Genomic DNA, 21,617 nt, shown 5'->3' on the forward strand with positions numbered 1-21,617 from the left:
GTGTCACCTGCGTGGCGTTGGTCAAGGTATCTGACCAACCTTGCTATGTCCCGATGTCATCATTGGCAAAACAGGGATAAAGAATCCCTGCCTTGCACAGAATTATTGTGAGAATTAAAGGAGATACCGCATATAAAACCTTAGAACTATGCCTGGCATATGGAAACAATAAATGTTCGTTATTATTACTATTAAAGTGAGCTCCGTAGTTATTTTCAGTGTTTTTGCTATCACTTCCATTAATCCTGTTGGGCCATTTCAAAAGTCCAGTGTGTAAAATATTCCTGACGTTACCTAAAAATCATACAGCTGAGGTCCAGTTCTGCCCTCACACTGGCTGTCAAACATCCTCTTGGCCTCTGAGGGAGCTTTGTCTGTTCTGGGTTCCATGTGGATGCTTCCGGGCGGCAGGAAGAGACAGCTGGGGCTCACGTGCTGTTGGAAATCTCCACCCCTGGTAGCTTCTCTTTCCTATTTTCTCCTTTGCTTTATGAGGCTTTCAGAGGTAAAAGCAGGTGCTGGGTGCCTCCTCCCACCCCATTTCCCCTCATGCCCACACTCGTTCCCCCTAGTTCTTCTCAGCATCCAGCATTATCTCTGCTTTTTGCAAACTTGAGTTTCACTCCTGTTGGAAGATGATATTATATTACACCAAGGAGAGGATTTAAATAGTTTAAATCTCTTAACCTGTAACTTTCAGGAGCAAACAACGTTGAGCAGCTGAATTTTGAGTTAAAAGAAAAGCCAATTTGATGGGATTGTAGAAAGAGGCGGTGGTATTTTAAGTGGGACTTTCCACGCCTTATATTACATGTCTTACAAACAACTGGTCTTCAGTTGTTTGAGATCTTATTTGTAGACTGATGTGCACAGATTAATTTTATATTAAGAAAAATTAAGAAAGACAAATTGCAAAGAGCAGAGTGCCCGAGTGCTCACACGAACCCCTGTGCCTCCCTGACAGATTTGCTGTGAACTGGAAGAATGCCAGAACCCTTGCCTCGAGCTGGAGCCCTTTGAATGTGGCTGCGATGAGATCCTGGTGTACCAGCAGGAGAACCCTTTGGTGACCTGTGATCAGGTGGTCCTTCTGGTCAAGGAAGTCATCAACAGGAGGTGCCCAGAGATGGCCTCCAACAGCAGGACGTCCTCGACAGAAGCCGTGGCAGGCAGCGCCCCTCTGTCCCAGGGATCTTCTGGGATTATGGAGTTGTATGGTTCTGACATAGAGCCACAACCCAGCTCTGTGAATTTCATAGAAAACCCTCCAGATCTGAGCGATTCTAACCAGGCTCAGGTGGATGGGAACATAGACCTTGTCAGCCCAGATAGCGGCTTGGCCACCATTAGAAGCAGCCGTTCATCCAAGGAGAGCTCGGTTTTCCTCAGTGATGATAGTCCAGTGGGAGAAGGTGCTGGGCCTCACCACAGCCTCCTCCCAGGGTTTGACTCCTATAGTCCTATCCCTGAAGGAGCAGTAGCAGAGGAGCATGCCCGGTCTGGAGAACACAGTGAATCCTTTGATCTCTTCAACTTTGACCAAGCGCCCATGGTTTCTGGGCAGTCCCAACCATCTTCCCATTCTGCAGACTACTCTCCCGCAGACGACTTCTTCCCCAATAGTGATTCATCAGAAGGACAACCCCCCACCGAGCCTAAAGAAATCAATGGGCTAGGGATGGACGTGTCTAATTATTCATCCAGTTCACTTTTGTCAGGGGCCGGCAAAGATAACCTTGTGGAATTTGATGAGGAGTTTGGTCAGAGACAAGAAAGTCCCCAGGATCACTCTGAAAGAAATTTGAGCCTGACAGGTTTTGTGGGAGATAAATCTCCTTCCCCAGAAAGGCTAAAAAATATTGGAAAGAGAGTCCCACCAACACCTATGAATAGCTTTGTAGAAAGCTCACCATCTACCGAAGAACCAGCTCTACTCTATCCAGAAAATGCGACCCAAAAAGCAATAGACGCAGGTCACGTAGGACCACCTCAGACCCGTGCGAGGTGCAGCAGCTGGTGGGGTGGTTTGGAAATCGACTCTAAAAATATTGCAGATCCATGGAGTTCCAGTGAACAGGAGTCTGTCTTCCAGAGCCCCGAGTCATGGAAAGATCATAAGCCAAGCGCGGCGGATAGGAGAGCCTCAGATTCTATATTTCAACCAAAGAGTCTTGAATTCCCAAAGTCAAGTCCCTGGGAGTCGGAATTTGGTCAGCCTGGCCTTGGCAGCAACACTACTCAAGACCAAAATGAGGACAATTTGCAGTTTCAAAACATGCCCCTGGAGAAATCGAATTTGCCCAACGCTTCTCCTCAGGGCACAAATCACCTGATAGAAGACTTTGCTGCCTTGTGGCGCTCTGATGGCTCTCCCACAGCGATGCCAGAGCCGTGGGGAAATCCTACAGAAGATGGCGCCCCAGCTGCTGCGGTGTCATTCCCAGCCTGGAGCGCCTTTGGTAAAGAAGATGGCGCCAAAGCTCTGGCAAATACCTGGAATCTGCACCCAACCAGTGGTGAGACACCTTCTGTGAGGGACCCGAGTGAGTGGGCCATGGCAAAAAGCGGGTTTTCTTTTCCTTCGGAAGACAATTCACCCAGTGAGGCAAATAATGAAGAAATCTGGGGCAAGAAGAACCTCGACCCCAGGGATAACATCCTTATAACTGGAAATCCCAGCTGTGATCTGGATCACACGTGGAATAGTTCCAAGCCGACACAGGAAGATCAGAATGGTGTAGTGGATCCAAAAATTAGGGGGAAGGTGTATGAAAAGGTCGATTCCTGGAACCTTTTTGAGGAGGGTATCAAGAAAGGAGGGTCAGACGTCCTGGCACCTTGGGAAGATTCCTTCTTATATAAATGTTCCGATTACAGCGCATCCAACATGGGGGACGATTCGGTGCCTTCCCCCTTAGATACCAACTACTCCACGTCTGACTCTTACACTTCGCCAACATTTGCTGGAGACGAAAAAGAAACAGAAAACAAGCCATTTGCTAAAGAGGGAGGCTTGGAGTCAAAAGACGCTAACTCTGCCACAGGGGAGATGGAAATACCTCCTCAGTCCCCAGAGCAGCCACCTAGAAATCGAATTAGCTCAGGTCCTGGGAACCTAGAAATGTGGGGTTCCCCTGATGCAGATAGTAGTTCTCAAATAAATATGTCTTATAACTCCGATAAAGATTTACTCGAGACAGAGCCCACGGATGATAAGAACATCTCCCTGGAGGATGACATCGGGGAAAGTAGCCTGTCCAGTTACGACGACCCCAGCATGATGCAGCTCTACAATGAAACCAACCGACAGCTCACGCTTCTGCACAGCAGCACCAACTCCCGCCACGCGGTCCCCGACAGCCTCGACTTGTGGAACAGGGTGATTCTGGAGGACACGCAGTCCACTGCGACCATCTCCGATATGGATAACGATTTGGACTGGGATGACTGCAGTGCGGGTGTGGCCATCTCCAGCGAAGGCCAAGCACAAGGATACATGGCTGAAGGTACTGAACCTGAGACCCGATTTTCCGTGAGACAGCTGGAACCATGGGGTGTGGAGTATCAGGAAGCAAATCAGGTAGACTGGGAACTCCCTGCCTCTTCCGAGCACAGCGAGAACCCTCCTGCCAACGAATATCACACCCTGAATGAAAAAAGTGGGCAGCTAATCGCAAATAATATTTGGAATTCCGTCATGAGAGATAATGACATGTCTTCATTAATGTTACCAGGCCCATCATATGTTACAGACTCTGAACAACACAGATCACCTCCTGAAACTCCCAACTCAGCAGAAAAAATTAAGGACGGTTATATCCCAGGGCTGCTAGAAGCTTCTGGAGGCAACGAGTCAGGAGCACTTGATCCCAATAAGCAGGACACAGGCAAAGGGACCCTGCCAAGTGATGGGGCGTCCTGGGCAACCAACCTTGAGAATCCGGGGCATTTTGCACACTCAGATCATCAGAAAGGTCCTAGCTACGGACAAAGCGAAGGTGAGGAGGAAGCCCGTGGAGCTGTTGCTAGGGAGCACCCCAGTGAGGAGGACATGCTAGGTAGAGCCTCGGGGATTTCTGGAAAAGGGCAAAGTGACCAGGAATGTTCTTCCCCAGTGGCATCTCAACATCAAGAAGTCTGTGACGAATCGGGCAAAATCAGCTCTCGCTCAGTCGCTTCCAGTCCTCAGACTGAGGAACCCCAGGAGGTTTTAGAGCACGAGAGGGGGACTTACAATCCAGATCCCTGTGATGGGCACGCAGAGGTGTCCACCAACGACCCACGGGCCCAAGACACCTGGGAAAAGCACCTCACGTATCACAGAAATTCAGGTGAAACCACTGAGATTTCAGGTGGGCTGAATTTAACAAAAACTGTATCTTTACCTGAAATGGATCTTGAGAAAAATGAAGAATGTAACGTTCTGGAGCCAGAGAGAGTGAACCAAGAGCCACCCCATGAATGTCCCCAAAGCCTTGACATTTGGGATGCCTCTGTGGACGGTGACGTGCAGGTCAATTTACCAAGTTCTGAGATACCTAAGAATCTTGAATTTGAGAGTACTGAAAACAGCCCTCCAGGAGCTAATCCATCCGGAAATTATCGCAGAGATAGTATTTCTAGTGAGTATACACATTCAAGTGCATCCAGTCCTGGCCTAAACAATTCTTCAGCTGCATTGCCTTCCTGGGACCAGGGACCCAATTCAGGGCATCAGAAGCAGCATCAAGATGATTGGAGCAAAGAGAATCACCAAGAATCTGCACTAATTACTACTGACAGCCAAGTAGAAGTAATTACTGAAATGAAGGACCTGGAGAAAACCAGAATGGACAGGTTGGAAAAGAGCTTAGATCACAAGGTTCCTAAATTTTTAGAGATTTGGAACGACTCCACAGATGGCGATTCCTTTTCGTCTTTATCCAGCCCTGAAACAGGCAGATATTCAGAATATTCCGATGCCTATCAAGAGAGAAATCTAGTGGTTAGCCGTCAGGAGAAAAACGAGCATGACATTTCTAAAACCGTACAGCCAGAGGATACCAGGTTCATCGCAACGAGCTCAGGTTCTGATGATGACAGCATCGGCGATGAAGAGTCAGTGGAGAAAGAGATCCCTTTGGGCACTTGCCAAGCTGCTCAGAGTGAACCCAGGGCTTGGGACTCACTGAATGAACCTAGTAAGTCCCTGGCCACAGCGGATCCCAATGATGCATTTTCTGCCTACGGAGGCAGTTCAGAACCCACAGAGAATAAGTCAACCCCAATCTGTGACAATCAACAAAACAGCCCTGATCACTGGAATTTCTCACCACTAAAGCAGACTGAACTGCAGATCACAGTAGTGGATAAGGAGATGAGATCTCCGGAAACAGAGAAGACAGGAGATACCCTATGGCAAATCTCCCCCCAAAGTGAATCGAAGAATGAGAATTATTCTAAATCCGAAATGCTTGGCTTCTCAGCCGAGAGCACTGAGTGGTGGAACGCCTCTCTACAAGTACGACGACCAGTTGAGAGTGCATCTGAAAGGGAATTGCCCAGCTCAAGGAGTGTGTTAGAGATGAGTTCTTCAGTGTACCAAACTGTGAGTCCCTGGGGAGTACCCGTGGAGGGTGATAGCGAACCCATGGAAACGCAATGTACCAATCCTTTCACGGAGGAACATCAGTCACCCTTCCTGGATGGTCATGAGGAGAAATCCCATGAGCAACTTTGGAACATTCAGCCAAGGCAGCCAGACCCAGAAGCTGATCAGCTTAGCCAGCTGGTAATATTGGACCAAATTAAAGAAAAGGATTCCAGGGAGCAAAGCTTCATGTCTTCTGCCGGTCAGGAACTGACTTCAGAAACTCCTACCCAGGAGCAGCAGGGTCAGAACACAGTGCTGTCCATCTGGGATCAGCCAGCCCCAACATTTACTCACACAGATGAAGATGGACGTGTGATATCTAATGTTTCGACTGTTGAGTGTCAAGAAACAAATTGGTGGGAAGAAGGAAAATCATATCCTGGTGAAATAACGAACTCAAGCATTGCCTCAGAAGATTTCCCCGCTGTCAGTTCTTCCAGCCAGTTGATAAAGAAGTCAGGCTCTGAATGGGATGTCTCTACCCCTAGTGAGGGCCCCCAAGGCACATTTGTCCCAGATATTTTACATGGCAACTTCCAAGAGGGTGGGCAACTGGCCTCAGCTTCGCCTGATTTGTGGATGGATGCTAAGCAGCCCTTCAGTTTGAAAGCAGATGGTGAGAATCCAGATATACTGACTCACTGTGACCATGACAGCAATTCTCAGGCTTCCAACAGCCCTGATATATGTCATGATTACGAGGCAAAGCAAGAGACTGAGCAGCACATCAGGGCTGGAGTGGGACCTGAAGTGGAAGCTGGTGACTTATATCTCACTGAGCCCAAGATGGATGAAGAACCCAGTCCGGAGCCTGGGCAGGAAGTTGTCCCATACAATTCAGAACTGTCTTCTCAAGACGTGATTCCACTGCCTCCCATCAATGATCAGGGGAACACAAGTGGCTCATCTCAGCCTGCCTCTCACAAAGCTTCCCCTGAACCGTCTGAAATCAACGGTGGAAATAATGCAGGTTTCGAAGCATCTGAGAAAGGAGCTGCCCCAGACGCAGCACCACCCCTGCAGCGTGCGGACAGAACAATCCCAATGATCGAAAACGTGGGAATCGGTGTTTTCGGAACTCTCCAAGAGCCAACCATGGACAGCAACAGCTCGCTGATGTCAGAGGGCTTTTCTCCCGAAAGTCAGACAGATGCGGGAGCCTGGCTGGACCATGGGCAGCCTCTTGCTACTGAGAATTCTGCCACTGGTCCTGACGCCTTGCTAGCCTCAGACACTTGTCTGGATGTAAGCGAGGCTGCCTTTGACCACAGTCTCAGCGATGCCTCAGGTCTTAACACATCCACGGGAACGATCGATGACATGAGTAAATTGACATTATCAGAGGGCAATCCCGAAACGCCAGTTGATGGGGATGCAGGGAAGCAAGACATCTGTTCATCTGAAGCCTCCTGGGGTGATTTCGAATATGATGTCATGGGCCAAAATATCGATGAAGATTTAACGAAAGAGCCTGAACATTTTCTCTATGGTGGTGACCCTCCCGTGGAAGAAGATGCTCTGAAGCGATCGCTGGCACCCTACACACCTCCCTTTGATTTGTCCTATCTCACAGAACCTCCTCTCGGCGTCAAAACAACGGGGGAGGCTGGGTCTCCAGAGAATGAATCTCTAGGGAGCAAAGCAGCCGAAATACTGCTTTCTGCCCTTCCTGATCAAAGAAGCAGGGAAAAGCATGAAGAAACCCAAAACAGCCAGCCTGGACAGCTGGTTGTGCTACATATTCGTGAAGACCCCGAGTCTGAGTCCGTGTCTTTGCGGGAGGGAGCTGACTCCAACCTTGAGTTGTCTCCATCAAACGTTGACTGGGAAGTAGAAACAGATAACTCAGATTCACCAGCAGGTGGAGACGTAGGACCACCAGATGGTAAGAAACAACCCAGTCCTCCACTCCCTGCCCCCACCTCAGCCCAGCCCAGCCCACCCCACCCCCACTCCCAGAAACTGCTGCTTTCGTGCAATTAACATATTTGTAAACCGAGCTCTTCCTACCGAAGTGGGTAAAAAGAGGAATTAATTGCATTTGTAATGCATGCTTCACCAAGTCCTGTATTCCAGCAGTAAATGTCTGCTGCTTGTATAATACTTCTCTTTGAGAGTGCCTGAGAAAAGAAAACAGCTCTACCAAAAAAAAAAAAAAAATTCTTAAATGATCTCTCCTTAGATGGATCATTTGCAAAGATCACAAATCACATAATGTGTTAATTCAGCCTTGTTCTCCCCATCTCGCCTTCATCTTCCACTTCTAGGTGCCAGCAAGGGAGTATCAGAGTTGGAAGAAGAAAACGTAATTCCAATTAAAGAGCCTGGGCAGATAACACCAGAATACAGGGAAGAAAGGTACACAGAAAAGAATGAAGGTCCTCATGCGCTACACATGGATTACATACTTGTAAACCATGAAGAAACTTCACCCCGAACACCCGAGGCCAGTGAAGCCAGAGAAAACACATGTGAATTAGGAGAGTTTCACGCAGGTTCTGAAGAAACAGGGCTGCCAGGAACTCAGCTAGCAGGCTTCCCAGATGCCCGTCAGCCTGCCTCCTTAAATGAAAGAGAAGATGCTTCTGTAGACAGACTGTCTCCCAAAGGGGATAAGAGATCATCTCTTGAGAGTCCTGGGCAAGACCAGAGCTGGATGGTCTTGGGCCTTGGTGAGGTCGGTGATCAGTCATTGGAAGCTAGGAACTCAGGGCCTGGATGGTCTGGCAAGATGACAGAGCTGACCTCCGCTTGTGGCTTTGGGGAGGGTCCCCACATGCAGGTTCTAGGAGGAATGAAGCCTCTGGAATCTTTAGCACTAGAAGAGGCCCCTGGTCTGGGCAGCCAATCACGGAAGATCAAGAGCCGAGGCAGGGCTGGCCCAGATGCAGCTCTGCGGCAGGCTGTCACCCATGACAATGAATGGGAAATGCTTCCACCCCAGCCTTCTCAGAAACACAGGATCCTTGAAACGGAAATGGAGACAGAGTTTCTGGAGCCCAGAACAAGGAAACCGAGACCAAAAGGGTAAGCCAAAAGCTAGATATTTTTTTTCCTGAAAAACATTGTATTTGAATCTGGGGAAATGGTGAGGGATTGTGGAATATGAAAAAATAACTAGATGATGGGAGCTTTGCTTCTATGTATGGCCCGTACCATCCATACAAACAGCTGCTAGATAACCATAAAGATAATGATTTGTATGTATTTTCAGCCAAAAAAAAAAGAACCCTTCAGTTTCCATCCAGAGTCTGTACTTAGCCTTCCGATACGTACACTTACGCCACCTACTTGATACCTATATTAATCTTAAACAGCTGGAACCAGGGAAGGGCGGGCACTAACATTGTTTCATAGAGCACCAAGCAGTTTGCTCCCATTATCTCATTTAATCCTTACAACAATCCTGAGGTGATAGGTATTATTACCTTTCCTTTCCACAGACTGGTGGGGGTGCCTTGAATTAAGTAGCCAGAGTGAATGCTCTGGGATTCGAAGGTTTTTCACCTCTAGGGCCAACCCTTTTCCAGCAGACATACTGCCGATCTCACACAAAGGGCAAATCTAGTTTCATGTCATACCTGACTTCCTAGGAGGGCTAACTAAGGAGAGTACTCAGCAGGGTCAGAATCTTGGTGTGAAGCATTCACGGCCCAACTGGCTGAAAAATGGGCAACCAACCGTCAAACTAGGGATTCACTCATTCATTCGCCACATGGTGTCTGAGAATCTGCGCTGCGTGGAGCTTCTGGGTGGCCAGGGGATATATGGCAGAATGTCATGGAACAGGATGTCATCTCTGCCCTCGAGCTTCCCAGGCCCTGTTTGCACCATGAAGGGTTGTTCGTTTCTCTTCATTTGTCCTGACGGAGCCCTCTTGCTTCCAGGGACAAAAGAGCAAACTGTGACAAGTAAAGGGGGGAAGTTCATGTTTCCTCTTTAAAATGTAGTGGAAAGAAGATCTCCATTTCCTACTCATTTGGGGAGTATAAAGGACTAAGCATACCACGTACTCACTATGAGTCGAAGAATCCGGATTCCAGCCTGGCTCTGCCGTTTCGGGCCACGTATGTTGGGATTAACCCAAGGCTTAAATTTCTTCATCCATAAAATTGGTGGCTTGGGCTGGAGGATCTCAGGGCTTCCTCCAGTTCACATTTGTGCGAGGTTAATTTGCGTATTAACAGAATGTGTCCGTGAAGAGCTTTGGTCTTCACCAATTCCATTTCTCCAGGAAAGGAATAAGAAAACAAGAAGGGACAGCAGGGGTATATCGAGGGTTAGTAAAGTGCCATCAAGAGTTAAAAGCTCATATTCAAGTGCAGGTTCATAAATCCAGACCTTTTCAGTTGGCGTAATCTTCTTTCTTCCTGTCAAGCTATTTCTTTCCAGAGAGACCCCAGATCCGTTATCAGAAAGAGAGGAGCAGATGGATCGCAGCGGCCCCGCTGGGGTTGTTATAGACTGAGCTAAGGACTCAGGCAGTCTCGCGTTGGCTGAGCTATTGTTTGGCTTCTGTCTGCATTTTGCACATGCCCCGGCAATCCAACAGATGAGACTGCTCCGTTGTGCCACTAGCCCCCTTGCCTTCCAGATTTCTTTGCTCATAATTTTTCAGCTCAGCCCGTGCAGGAATGAGTTTTCTCACAATTAGGGGAGAGGGCAGATTTTCCCGGATTTGTATTACGTTTAGCCTAAATACTGTATGTGAAAGGTTCCCTCTGTGCTAGATTTGGAGAGGGTATGGAGTTGTGGAAAACAGTGATTCTCTAGGTGGGGTCCTAAAACCAGCAGCCTTGGGGCACCTGGCTGACTCAGTCGGTAGAACATGGGACTCTTGATCTGGGGGTTGTGAGTTCAAGCCCCATGTTGGCAGTAGAGATTAATTTTTTTAAAAAGTTAAAAAAACAAAATAAAATCAGCAGCCTCAGAATCACCTGGGTGCTTGATAGAAATGCAAATTACTGACCCTCCTCCTCACTCTTCCTGAATCAAGAACTCGAGGTGGGTCCAGCCATCTGTGCTTATAACATGGGCGATTCTGGTTCATGCTTAAGTTTGAGAACCACTTGTCTAAAACTTCCTCCCAACCCTCTAGTTTAAGAAGGGAGTGAAACACAGGTAAAGAGGTAGACAATAGTGTAACATGTAAATCAAAGTAGTTAATGGCCAACGTGTGTATAAATATAAATAGCTACCTACCCTGAGCATTTGCCATGGACGGGGTACTAAGCCTCCTATTACCATGGCAAGAATTATGCAAGGAAGAACACTGATGTCTTAGAAAGGTTGAGGGGCACCTAGGTGGCTCAGTCAGTGAAGCGTCTTCCTTCGGCTTAGGTCATAATCCCGGGGTCCTGGGATGGAGCCCCACATCCAGCTCCCTGCTCAGTGGGGAGTCTGCTTCTCCCTGTGCCTCTCCCCCTGGCTTGTGCTGTCTTTCCTACTCACTCTCTCTCTCAAATAAATAGATAAAATCTTAAAAAAAAAAAAAGAAAGAAAGAAAGAAAGGAAGGAAGGAAGGAAAGTTGAATCACTTGATCTGGTTTCTGGTTAGAAGGTGAAGAAGCTGGGATTTGAATTTAAGTCTTTCCATGTCCAGAGTGTGGTTCGTGCTAGTAAGTTAAGAGGGAAGGCATCTGCATAGGGCACCCTTATGGAGGAGGAGCCAGAGGTGGCTTATTACCCACCTGCATCGGGAGGCGGAGTGCCCAGGGCCCCCCGGACTTTAAAGGCCCATGTGAAACTTTGAACTTCTAAAGAGAAAAATGATTATACTCCTGTGTGGATTTTATTTTTTCTACCACTGCAGATGTAAAATAAAGTTTTGGATTTTTTTTAGTAAAGGAAAGAGCCCGGGAAAGTAGCAGCGCCTAAGGCCCACCCAAGGCGTAATGTGGCCCTGAGAGGTGTAATTTGAGATGGGCGTTAAAGGAAGGTCATAATCTGGAAAGGCAAAGAAGAGGGTAAGAGGTCAGCCAAGCTGTCTAGGAAGAGGGAAACAAGGAAGGAAACCATGGACACAGGAAGATAATCACAGAAGCAATATAAGATAGTCCTATTTTTCTGATGAAAAACCTGGAAACGTCTTCTGGCACAGAATTTGGTCATAGGGCAGAATCAAGACTGTCCTAAAAAAAAAATATTAAAGTTTGGGCTTCAAAAACAGAAGTAGGCTGATAGTATATACAATATGACATACCATACAAACTGGCTTCTCGCCCTCCCCTCCCCCAGCTGCATCCCCTCACTCAAGTTGCCATACCGTTTTGAGAACAGCAAGCCATATTTTCAAAATGCGAGAAAGCCTCAGAAGGTGGCTTTTCTCCTTGAACTTGACTGACTGCCTCTTGTTAACAGACCTCATTATGAGTGTGGGGAGAGAAACTCTCTCCCTTGAGATTTGCAGCGCTGGTTTTGGTTCCTCGGATCCATCTTCCCTCTTCCCGGAAGCTTTGCCAACACCTTGGTCACCTTCCAGCTCTGAACCCACCAGCTCAGGATCACACGCCAACACCCGAGAGAGCGATGGATATGCCTGATCTCTCCGATGGGCTCACGAGAACATCTGCCCAGGAATCTGCACCACACACGATTTTCTTAAAATGAAAAACCGTTTGTAGGTTTCTTTTAAAGAAGGCATGGTTGCAAGAATGTTGTGTGAAAAAAAAAGGGTTATTTGATTGTGTACTAGTCACGGTTCTCCAGAGAAACAGAACCAATAGAAGCAATAGGAGATATCCATCTATCTTTATCGAGAGAGAGAAAGGGAGAAATGATTTTAAGGAATTGGAATTGGCTCGCCCTGGTTTAGGGGCTGGCAAGTCTGAAATCTATAGGACAGGCCAGCGGGCTAGAAACTCAAGCAAGAGTTGTTGCTGTCTTGAGTCTGGAAATTCTGCAGGACAGCAGGCTGGGAACTTAGGCAGACTTGAGGAGAGTTCCTTCTTTTTTAGGAAACTTCAGACCTTGCTCCTAAGGCCTTCAGCTGACTAGACAAGGCCCACCCACATTCTGGAGGATAATTTGTCTTATGCAAAGTCTGCTGATTTCAGTGTTAATCACATCTAAAAAATACCATCCCAGCAACGTTGAGACTGGGGTTTGACCCAATAACTGGGCACCGTAGCCTAACCAAGTTGACAAATAATATTAATAATCACAGGTTATCTTCAAAAGCCTGAACTAGCTGCATGCTAAGTGAACATGAAACCATTAACATTTGTAAACTCACCACCATCTAAATTATATAAAAGCGGGTTGATCAATATACAAATATAATGGCTTTCTCTGGGTGTGGAGTAAGGAAATGGCTGTGCGGGGTGATAAATGGAAATTATTTCCAAGAGGAGGAAGTAAACTGACTCCACTTGTCTGGTCTCTTGTAGATGCAGGCAGGGGTGAGGGGCAGGGCAGTGGGAGGCAGAGAGGAGGAGGACAAGGGGGAGGTCCGGCACATGTGCTTTTGAAACAGTATTTAGAAATAACCTGATCCATGGGCACCTGCGTGGCTAGTTGGTTAAGCGTCTGCCTTCAGCTCAGGTCATGATCTCAGGGTCCTGAGATCGAGCCCTGCAATGGGCTCCCTGCTCAGTGGGGAGTCTGCTTCTCCCTCTCACTCTCCCTTTGTGCTCTTCCTCTCTCTCTCAAATAAATAAATAAAATCTTAAAAAAAAAAAAAAAAGAAGAAGAAGAGAGAACCTGATCCTTACATTTGTGGAGCTATAGCTTGTCTTCTAGCCCTGTGAGGTGAGTTATTTGGTACTCCTTAAAATAAAAATGACCTTCCAACACAATGGATGTCCTATCCCATACAACCTGCCTCTTCTGGTCACCTCTGTGCATTCTTTCTTTTTGAATTAGTAACATTGGCCTTTTTTTTCTGTCTGACAAACCGTGGGGAAAAAACTGCCTTTCCTCCCTGTAAGTGACCCCATTAAATCTTTATACGGTTTTCATAAGACCCTCTGAAACCAGACTTTTTCTGTCCAGGACTTATGGTTGAGGAATTAGTACATTGGGTCTTAAACCCATGTGAATGCTGAAAATGAAAAACAGGTAAAGAAATAATCTGTCGACTCTTTCTCTCGGAGTTGGGTAACGATATGCTTGGGCACGCAGAAGAATCAGGCTCTTGCAGCACATGCTTCCCCCTCTGTGGGTCTTGCTGTTTGGATGGGCTGTATCCCAGTTCCCAACATTGGCCCTTTCTCCGAGGTAAATTGATACTCCATAAACGACAGCGGTCCCTTGTTTATTCACGGTTATTTGGCTTTGCTCTGAACCAAACCTAGAACACCAAACTTGGCATTGACTCTGTGTTCCTTTATTTTTGTAATTATATTTGATCACTTGGTGTGTTACATTTGGTAGCAATAATGAAATATCATTCAAAGTTCTTTAAATTTGCACTTTGACTCAGGCCTTAGTCTCCTTTTGAGAAAAAAAAAAATGGGTTTTTTGCATGTCTCCCTACCAGCCCCTGCTACCTCTCCACTTCTGGCCAGCCCTACCCAGAACAGACTTCAAATAAGTCTGGTCCACCCAATCACCATCTGAGATCAACAGGGCAAGTTTTATTATCCCTACTTCATAGATAAACCAGCTCAGTAAATGCACTGTTTATGTCATCCAGAAATGAGACTGTGGTAACATGAGAGCTTGAACTTCTGTCTTCTCCCTTCCAGCCCAGTGCTTGTCAATAGGACACAGAGGCCAAAACAATCATTTTTTTACAACATACTCTATAGGTTGATGTATTTCTTCCTATTCTCCTGTTGTCCCCATTGAGAAGTACATCCAATTTAATAGCCAAAATTCTCAGAGTGTTGTTTGGAGAATAAGTGAATCAGAACTCGCCTCTGACGCTTCGCTCTGTCATGTGACCTACTGAGCCCTTCCCATGCCTGAACACACATTTTACACCACGGCTAATTTGTGATGGTTACTGCCCTGTCAGCGGGCTGCTCCCCATCTGTGGTTTGTGGGGCCAACTCGAGTGACCAGCGGCCAGAGGAAGGTGAGGGAATCAAAGCCCCTCAAGGTACATGTAAGTTTTCCAGATATTTATAGATGTGGTATTTTGTGGTAAAGGATTTTCTAGCAAGAGAAGGCCATGAACACCAAGATGAGGTGGTACGAGTCAGCTGTCCCGTGGGAGGAACGCCCACAGAGGAGCCCTTGTGTGTTGTGTTGGCTTCTAGTTTGAGGAAGAATCCAAGGTATTTCTCCAGCTGGAGTGGTGAAATGTCAAAACTAATGTCAGGGGGAAAAAAAAAGACTTCCATGAAAATTGATGACATGTGAGGAAGACGAGAAGGCAGGGCTTACAAAAGCAGGATACGTCAGTCTATCAGGGACCCAGCAGGAGAGAGATGACACATTCCAATGAGGATAATTCGCGAAGTATTTAATAAACGGAGTATTTACCAAGGTGGAAGCGAAGCGTGAGGAGCTCACAAGGAATGGTGTGGTAGCTCAGGGGTAGAAACAGTACAGCTGTTATCGTGCCTAGGCCTCTCCTAGGGGCAAGGAGAGGGTGATTCCAGAACCGAGAGCAAGAATGTCAGTTTTCCTGAGAACAGCAGTGGCCTAGTGTGTTGAGGGGCATAGCCAGCCAGGGGCCTTCCCACAGGGAGGAAGCCAGAGGAGTGCAGATCCTTGCCTCCCTGCCTCCTCCCTCTGATCTCCCAGCAGGGCCCCCAAAACCAAGTGGAATTCAGAGTGGGAGGGAGCCTCCTGGGGCAGAGAGGAAGGGGGGGTTGTAAGAGTGCAGCTGACACAGCACACAGATGTTTTTCCGCACAGCTGGCCTAATTAGAAAGCAGTGGAACCTCAGCCTCTGAAAAGTGTACTGAGATCTGTGAACGTCCAGGGTAGTTCACTGTTCCTCCCAGGCATCTCTTCTTTGGAATAACTTGTATAATCCAGGGGGATCACCTAATACATGAGGATTAGGTAATATTTCTAGAACCCATCTCTGTGCCTGTTGCTTACTTGGAGGGATAGTTTTTTGTTTGTTTTTTTTTTACTAGTAATGTGATTTCTTGATGATTACTGGCCTATTCAGAGTTTCTAATTCTTCCTACATCAACTTTTCTATTCAGTATTTTTCTACAAGATTGTCCATTTCATTAAAGTTTTTAACATTTTCATAATAAAGTTGCTCATATATTCTCTTGCTATTTTTTTAATCTGCAGTTACATTCTTCTCTCTCTAATAGTGTTTATTTGTATCTTCTTTCTTTTTTTCTTGTTCAGTCTTTCTAAAGATGGGTTCATTTCCTGATAACTAGATTTGATGTTGATTTTTTCTTATTGTTTTTTGTTTTCCACTTCATTAAATTCTGCTTTCTTCCGTTTGTTTTCTTGATATTAATTTTGCTACTGGTTCTCTTCCCGTCAGTATGCTTCGTATTCTTTCTATGTATCTCAGAGGTCCCTCCTTTGGCCCCTGAACACCAATTACTGTTTCCTTCTGCCAGCACGTCCATATTGAACTACACGTTCATTCAGTGCCATGATGCTCACGTTTCCCTACTGCTAACTGACAATTCCAGTCCAAGAGGGAAATTGGAGACTGGACTCAATTGTCAGGCCTGGATCCTTCATCTAACATTATTGGACATGGCCTCCTTCTCAACTTCTTATGAAGATCCTGCTGAGTATAATGGCCTCCCCAAGCCCCAGGACCCTATCAGTCTAGCGCGCGCGCGCACACACACACACACACACACACTCTCCACTTAACCTTACGTGCAGCCCTGCCCTGGCCAGCCCACATGCATCCTTCAACTACACTCCTCTCTCCTCCTGTCAACCTGGTCCTACAATCCATACTCCCCTCACTGACTTGAGTGAAGCCTTTCAAATGTAAACATCTTCCTTTCACTACCCACATTCTTAAAACCATCCAATGTCATTTTGGAATACAGTTCTGATTCTTTACTACCACCTGTAAGGCCCTATGTGTCCTAGTTGATGCTTTCATTTCTGGTGGCTAAGAGTACTCTTTCCATCAGCCCTCAGGCTTGTACACCAGACGGTTTCCAATTTGATGATTTGGCACCAGCTGTTATGTCTAGACTTTTCTTGACATGGCTTGCTTATTCTTATCATTCACTCCTCCCCAGAGAGCTGTTTCTCCTATCCACACACTGTCACACTGGGGCAGACGCTCCTGGCCTTGAATGGGCGAAGGCCCCGGGTGCTGCGACCTCTCCTACAACACACAAGAGAGACCCTCACAGCAAAGGATTGTCTAGCCCGAAGTGTCAGTATTGCCAAGGCTGAGAACCCTGCTCTTCCCACTGCCCTGTTTTATTTTCTTCCATTTATTTGTTGTTGTTGTTTTAAAGGTTTTATTTATTCATTTGAGAGAAGAAGACAGCATAAGCAGGGGGAGAGGCGGAGGGAGAGGGAGAAGCAGGCTCCCTGCTGAGCTGGGAGCCTGATATGGGGCTTGATCCCTAGACCCAGAGATCATGACCTGAGCCGAAGCAGACACTTAGCCATCTGAGCCACCAGGAGCCCCTTCTGTTTATTTGTTTAGCAGATTTTGTTCTGTCTGTCTCCACATGTGAGAATGTACTCTCCAGGAAAGCAGTTGCCACATATTAGGCGCCCCAGAAATACCCCTGATTGAGCAAATGGCAAAGAAAGCCAAGTTGTTCAGACATAATTTGCTTTTAATGAAACAGATCGTTTCTGGTGTTTGCTGCTTCCTTTTCCAAGGGACACATGGTAAATGTAGTTTGGGAGTGACTTAGTTCAGACTATAACAAATTCCCATAGATTAGGTGGTGTACAGACAAGAGAAATTTATTTCCCACAGCTTTGGAGGCTAGAAATCTGAAATCAGGGTGCCAGGAAGGTCAGGTTCTGATGACTGTCTTCTCCTTGGTTGTAGACTGCCGACTTCTCATTGTATCCTCACATGGCAACGGAAAGAGCGAGAAAGCTCTCTGGGGGGTCCTTTCAGAAGGGCACTAATTCCACTCATGAGGGCTCCCCCCTCATGACCTCATCATCAAATCCTAATTATTTCCCCAAAGCCCCACCTCCTAATACCATCACATGGTGGGGGGGCTGGAGGTAGGGTTCCAACAGATGAACTTGGTAGGGGACACAAACATTCAGTTCATAACAGGGATACAAATCTTTTCAGATGTTGCAAAATCCATCTTTCCTCTTCTTTTGAAATTGGAGACCAGAATTACCTATCTTTAGTGTTCTTGTACTGCTCCTGGTGTAGTTCCTCCAAGATTCGTAGAGCTGTTCAGTTTTCTTAAAGTGCTGTTATCCACTTCCCTCAGCCTCATAGAGAAAAGCAGGTGCGCCTGTCAACTTTGCCTCTATCAGTTTGTCCAGAGAAGAAAAATACTTCTGCTCAGTCATCTGTCATACCATCAGCTCACGTAGCCATTGACAATATGTATCTTCAAAGACCTTTTTTATTCTTGTTTTTTTAACCTTAGTTTATTAAATAATGATTTGGATGTATTGGGTTCTCAAAGCATAATTGAAAGTCCACTGGAGAATTCGACATCTACCATGCCCTTTTCGTTTAGATAATAATCAGGATGCTACTTCTTGCATTTAAGCAGTAATTATTTTCCCTTTTTTTTTCAATAATTGTAACTGCTTCGGCGCAATGAATAAAACAATACATTTACTCAAGTGCCCAGCTGACTCTGAGTTGGGACTCTGTTACCCTTGCACAGTCTGAGACAACATCCTACAAGACAAAAGGAAACATCATTACTGAAAACAGATGTCCACATTTCCCCCATTTATTGAAGTGCTCTTTAAATTTTTAAAGGTATCTATGATTGAACTGATGACTTAATCAATTTCAATACCAGCTGCTGACTTTTAAAACAGATTATAAAATAGATTTAGCTACAGTGTCTGTTCTACGACACTTAACTCCTCCTCCTGCACCCTCCAGCAGCTTCTTTTTTTCCAGCTGATAAAGGGAAGTCCTTCTAATGAGCCAGTACTTCACAAAGATAAGATCTCCGTTTTTAGCCTTCAACCTGGGCATCCAGGGTACCACCAGCTCTAAAGCCATGATGCTATTGGCTCATCTTGGCTTTGGGAAACACACCGACACTTTTGCGGAACCTCTGCCAGTCAGTAACCCTGCCAAAGTCACACCTTCCTGATGCCCACCCCCCTTTGATCTCCTCCATGGCTGAAAGGTAGAGGGCACATGAGAAATTATTTCATAACTGCTCATAATTCTGAAGAATTTTGTAGGCTTTTATTTTTTATTTTTATTTTTTAGTTTATTTATTTTAGGGAAANNNGCGCAAGCAGGAGTTGGTGGGGGGGGGGAAGAGCAGAGGGCGAAGGACAAGCAGACTCCATGCTGAGTACAGAGGCCCAAGCGGGGCTTGATCTCAAGATCCCTGAGATCATGACCCAAGCCGAAATCAAGAGTTGGATGCTTAACTGAGCCACCCAGGTGCCCCTGTAGGCTTTTAGTTTAAAGATAGAAAAATTTGCTTCTTCCTCTTCTCCCTTCCCTACTGCCCTCTACCACCCCCAACAGTCATGACAAGGAGAGAAATGCCCTTCATTTTAGGAATAGGAGCTAACATTTCTTAAATACTTGCCATGGCCAGGTCCTCTGCTGAGTAATTCACTTTCCTATTTTGTTGGTGGTAGATGAATTGGAATAGTACCTAAAAGCACCCTATCGTCCTGTCATAGCCCCCTCCCCCCAACCCTGCTCCCACCAGGAAAGCTAAAAGGTTATGTAACATGGAACTCTGAACAATCCAGTTCTGAGGACGGTATCCATAGTTACTTTTCACATTGACATTTTGCCTGATGGTGATCAGAAGTCTTTGGTTTGTCTGACAATATTTTTTTTCCTTTGGTGAAATGCACGCCTAGCATGTAAACTTTTCATTCCTATTTCATTTACCTTAATTATGTCAAATATTTCTGTCAGTGTTTTTAGAATTAATAATTGTATTAGTAACTACATGCACTGTGAGTCGATTTTAACCTAGGCTCTTGAAGATTTCTACCTAGATTTAGGGGTCTTTAAAATGCCAGTATTATTATTATCCACCTGTGAGTCCGCGGTCTGAGGCACCAGGCACTTTAGTAACTGATCTGAACTCGTTAATAAATAGTAGAAGTTAGATTCAAACTCTAGGACCTCTGACTGCAGAGTCCACATGCTTTATGGCTCCACGCTCTGTCTTCCAATAGCCAGGATTTTGTGCAAACATCATAACCTTCTCTGGAACCTCCAGTTGGCCTTGTTTGTGTATCTCACCATGCTTCCAAAGTCCATTTTATTACAGTCTTACCCATGGTCCATGCAAAGAAAATAATCACGCTGCCATCTTACTGCGTGTGCTGTGAAGCTACAGGGGTTTTTTTTTTTTTTTTAAGCTGTTTCAGGGGAACTAGATTCCTTCCAACCTGTGCTTTGAGCCCATTCACGTCCCACCTCACTCAGAAACAGGGGTGACAGCAGCTTTTCCGAGCAGACACGAAAATCAAGGGGGCTTCTCTGATTCCACAACCTGGATGAAAGAGTATTTGAGGTTCCCCAAGGAAACTCGGCGCAGCCCCGGCTCCATCCCCCAGCCAGAGAGCACCGGCGGTGGCCGGTTCACTGGGGGATCTGGGAGGCAGGTGATCATCCTTATTTAGATGTGCCAGTGATCACGTGACCAGAAAATGGAGGCGAACGTGTATTCCCAGCTAACTGCTCCGGAAGGGAGATGCTGAGGCGCTGTCGCCGAGCATCCTTCTCGCCCTCCGGGTAGCCAGTCTCCTCGCATCTTCAGGAGGTAGGTGGGTCCTGGTGCGGCTCTGGGAGGATCGGGTGTCCGAGGACAGATCGCAGTGGAGAGTGTCGTTCTCGCGGACCGGTCTATTGCTGCTGGCAAGTTGGAGGGGGAGAGAGGTGGAGCAGGAGGAGGAGAGGATGGGGGGCTCTGCCCAGCCCCTCGCCCCAGTGACAGCTGGCAGCTGCGTTTTCATTCTGTACCAACTCAGACTGGGAAGGCTTGTTGGTCTTTGACGCTCTCCCCTGCCCCTCCCTGGGCGATCAGGTAATTAGGGAACACAGACTGTCCAGCTCTAAACATTTTGCCTTCCTTTCTGTCTATGATGGAAATGGAGATAGAAAATCGAAGGAGGTGACAATTTGGAAACTGTTTAGGACTCTTGCCTAATGGGTATTATACTGTCTGTTTGACAAGCGGAATGGCCCTGGTCCGGTGACGTTTTTATTTCTTATTGCGTGTAGTTGCCGAAGCAATGAATCTTGTAATCTTTAAATCTCACCTAAGTTCTAAGCTGCAGAAATAGGTCATCCTCAAAAATGGACTTGTGCTCTTCTCTCCCACCTTTTCCAAATCCGGAGATAAAATACGCTATGGACAGAATATTGCTATTTCACTGAGAAACTTAGTTCTATGAGAAACTAAAAATGACCACCTGGTTAATTTCAAACAAGAAATACATGGGTTATTAAATTCCTCTGTGGAAACCAAAAAAACAAAACTAGACTCCCACCTAGGAGGGATTTTAAGTATGATTCTTCCTGAGATCAGAGTACTGGTTGGTCTTGGTGGTTCAAGGGAGAGGGACAACATTTGTGTAAACCTCCCCCTTCTTTCATATGAACTTGATGTGTTGTCAGTCTTACGCAGACTGCCTTGTGAGCGAGCCCAGCTTCCAGGCTTCCTTCCTCCCGGATGGCTGCCCCAAGCCATAGAGAGAAATAGGAAGCTGCCACTGAATGAGACCGCTTCCGGATGTTCAATTTGATGAAAGCTTAAAATCTTAATTGATCATACTTGCAGAAAGTAAAATCTGGAATCATTAGATTAAAATTCCTGGTGATAAAAAAACAATGACCCATGAAATTTCTCCTAATTGATAAGAGACTTCTTACCTGGGAGGGAAACCCTGTTTTTATTGGTAAATGACACATATTCAGGATAGTGAAAAC

At 46.3% G+C, this 21,617-nt stretch overlaps 1 protein-coding gene across 1 annotated transcript in view; it reads left to right on the top strand.

The window, feature by feature from the left end:
• The window catches only part of PRUNE2 (prune homolog 2 with BCH domain), a 227,190-nt gene that overhangs the window by 155,452 nt on the left and 50,121 nt on the right, over positions 1–21,617 (top strand). The window contains exons 9-10 of the mRNA XM_040620128.1: positions 965–7,517; positions 7,900–8,659. Of these exons, the coding sequence (XP_040476062.1) occupies positions 965–7,517; positions 7,900–8,659 (7,313 nt within the window). The remainder of the gene's footprint in view (positions 1–964; positions 7,518–7,899; positions 8,660–21,617) is intronic.

This window comes from Ursus maritimus, unplaced genomic scaffold, assembly GCF_017311325.1.
Source record: "Ursus maritimus isolate PB19 unplaced genomic scaffold, ASM1731132v1 scaffold_34, whole genome shotgun sequence".
Lineage (NCBI taxonomy): Eukaryota > Metazoa > Chordata > Mammalia > Carnivora > Ursidae > Ursus > Ursus maritimus.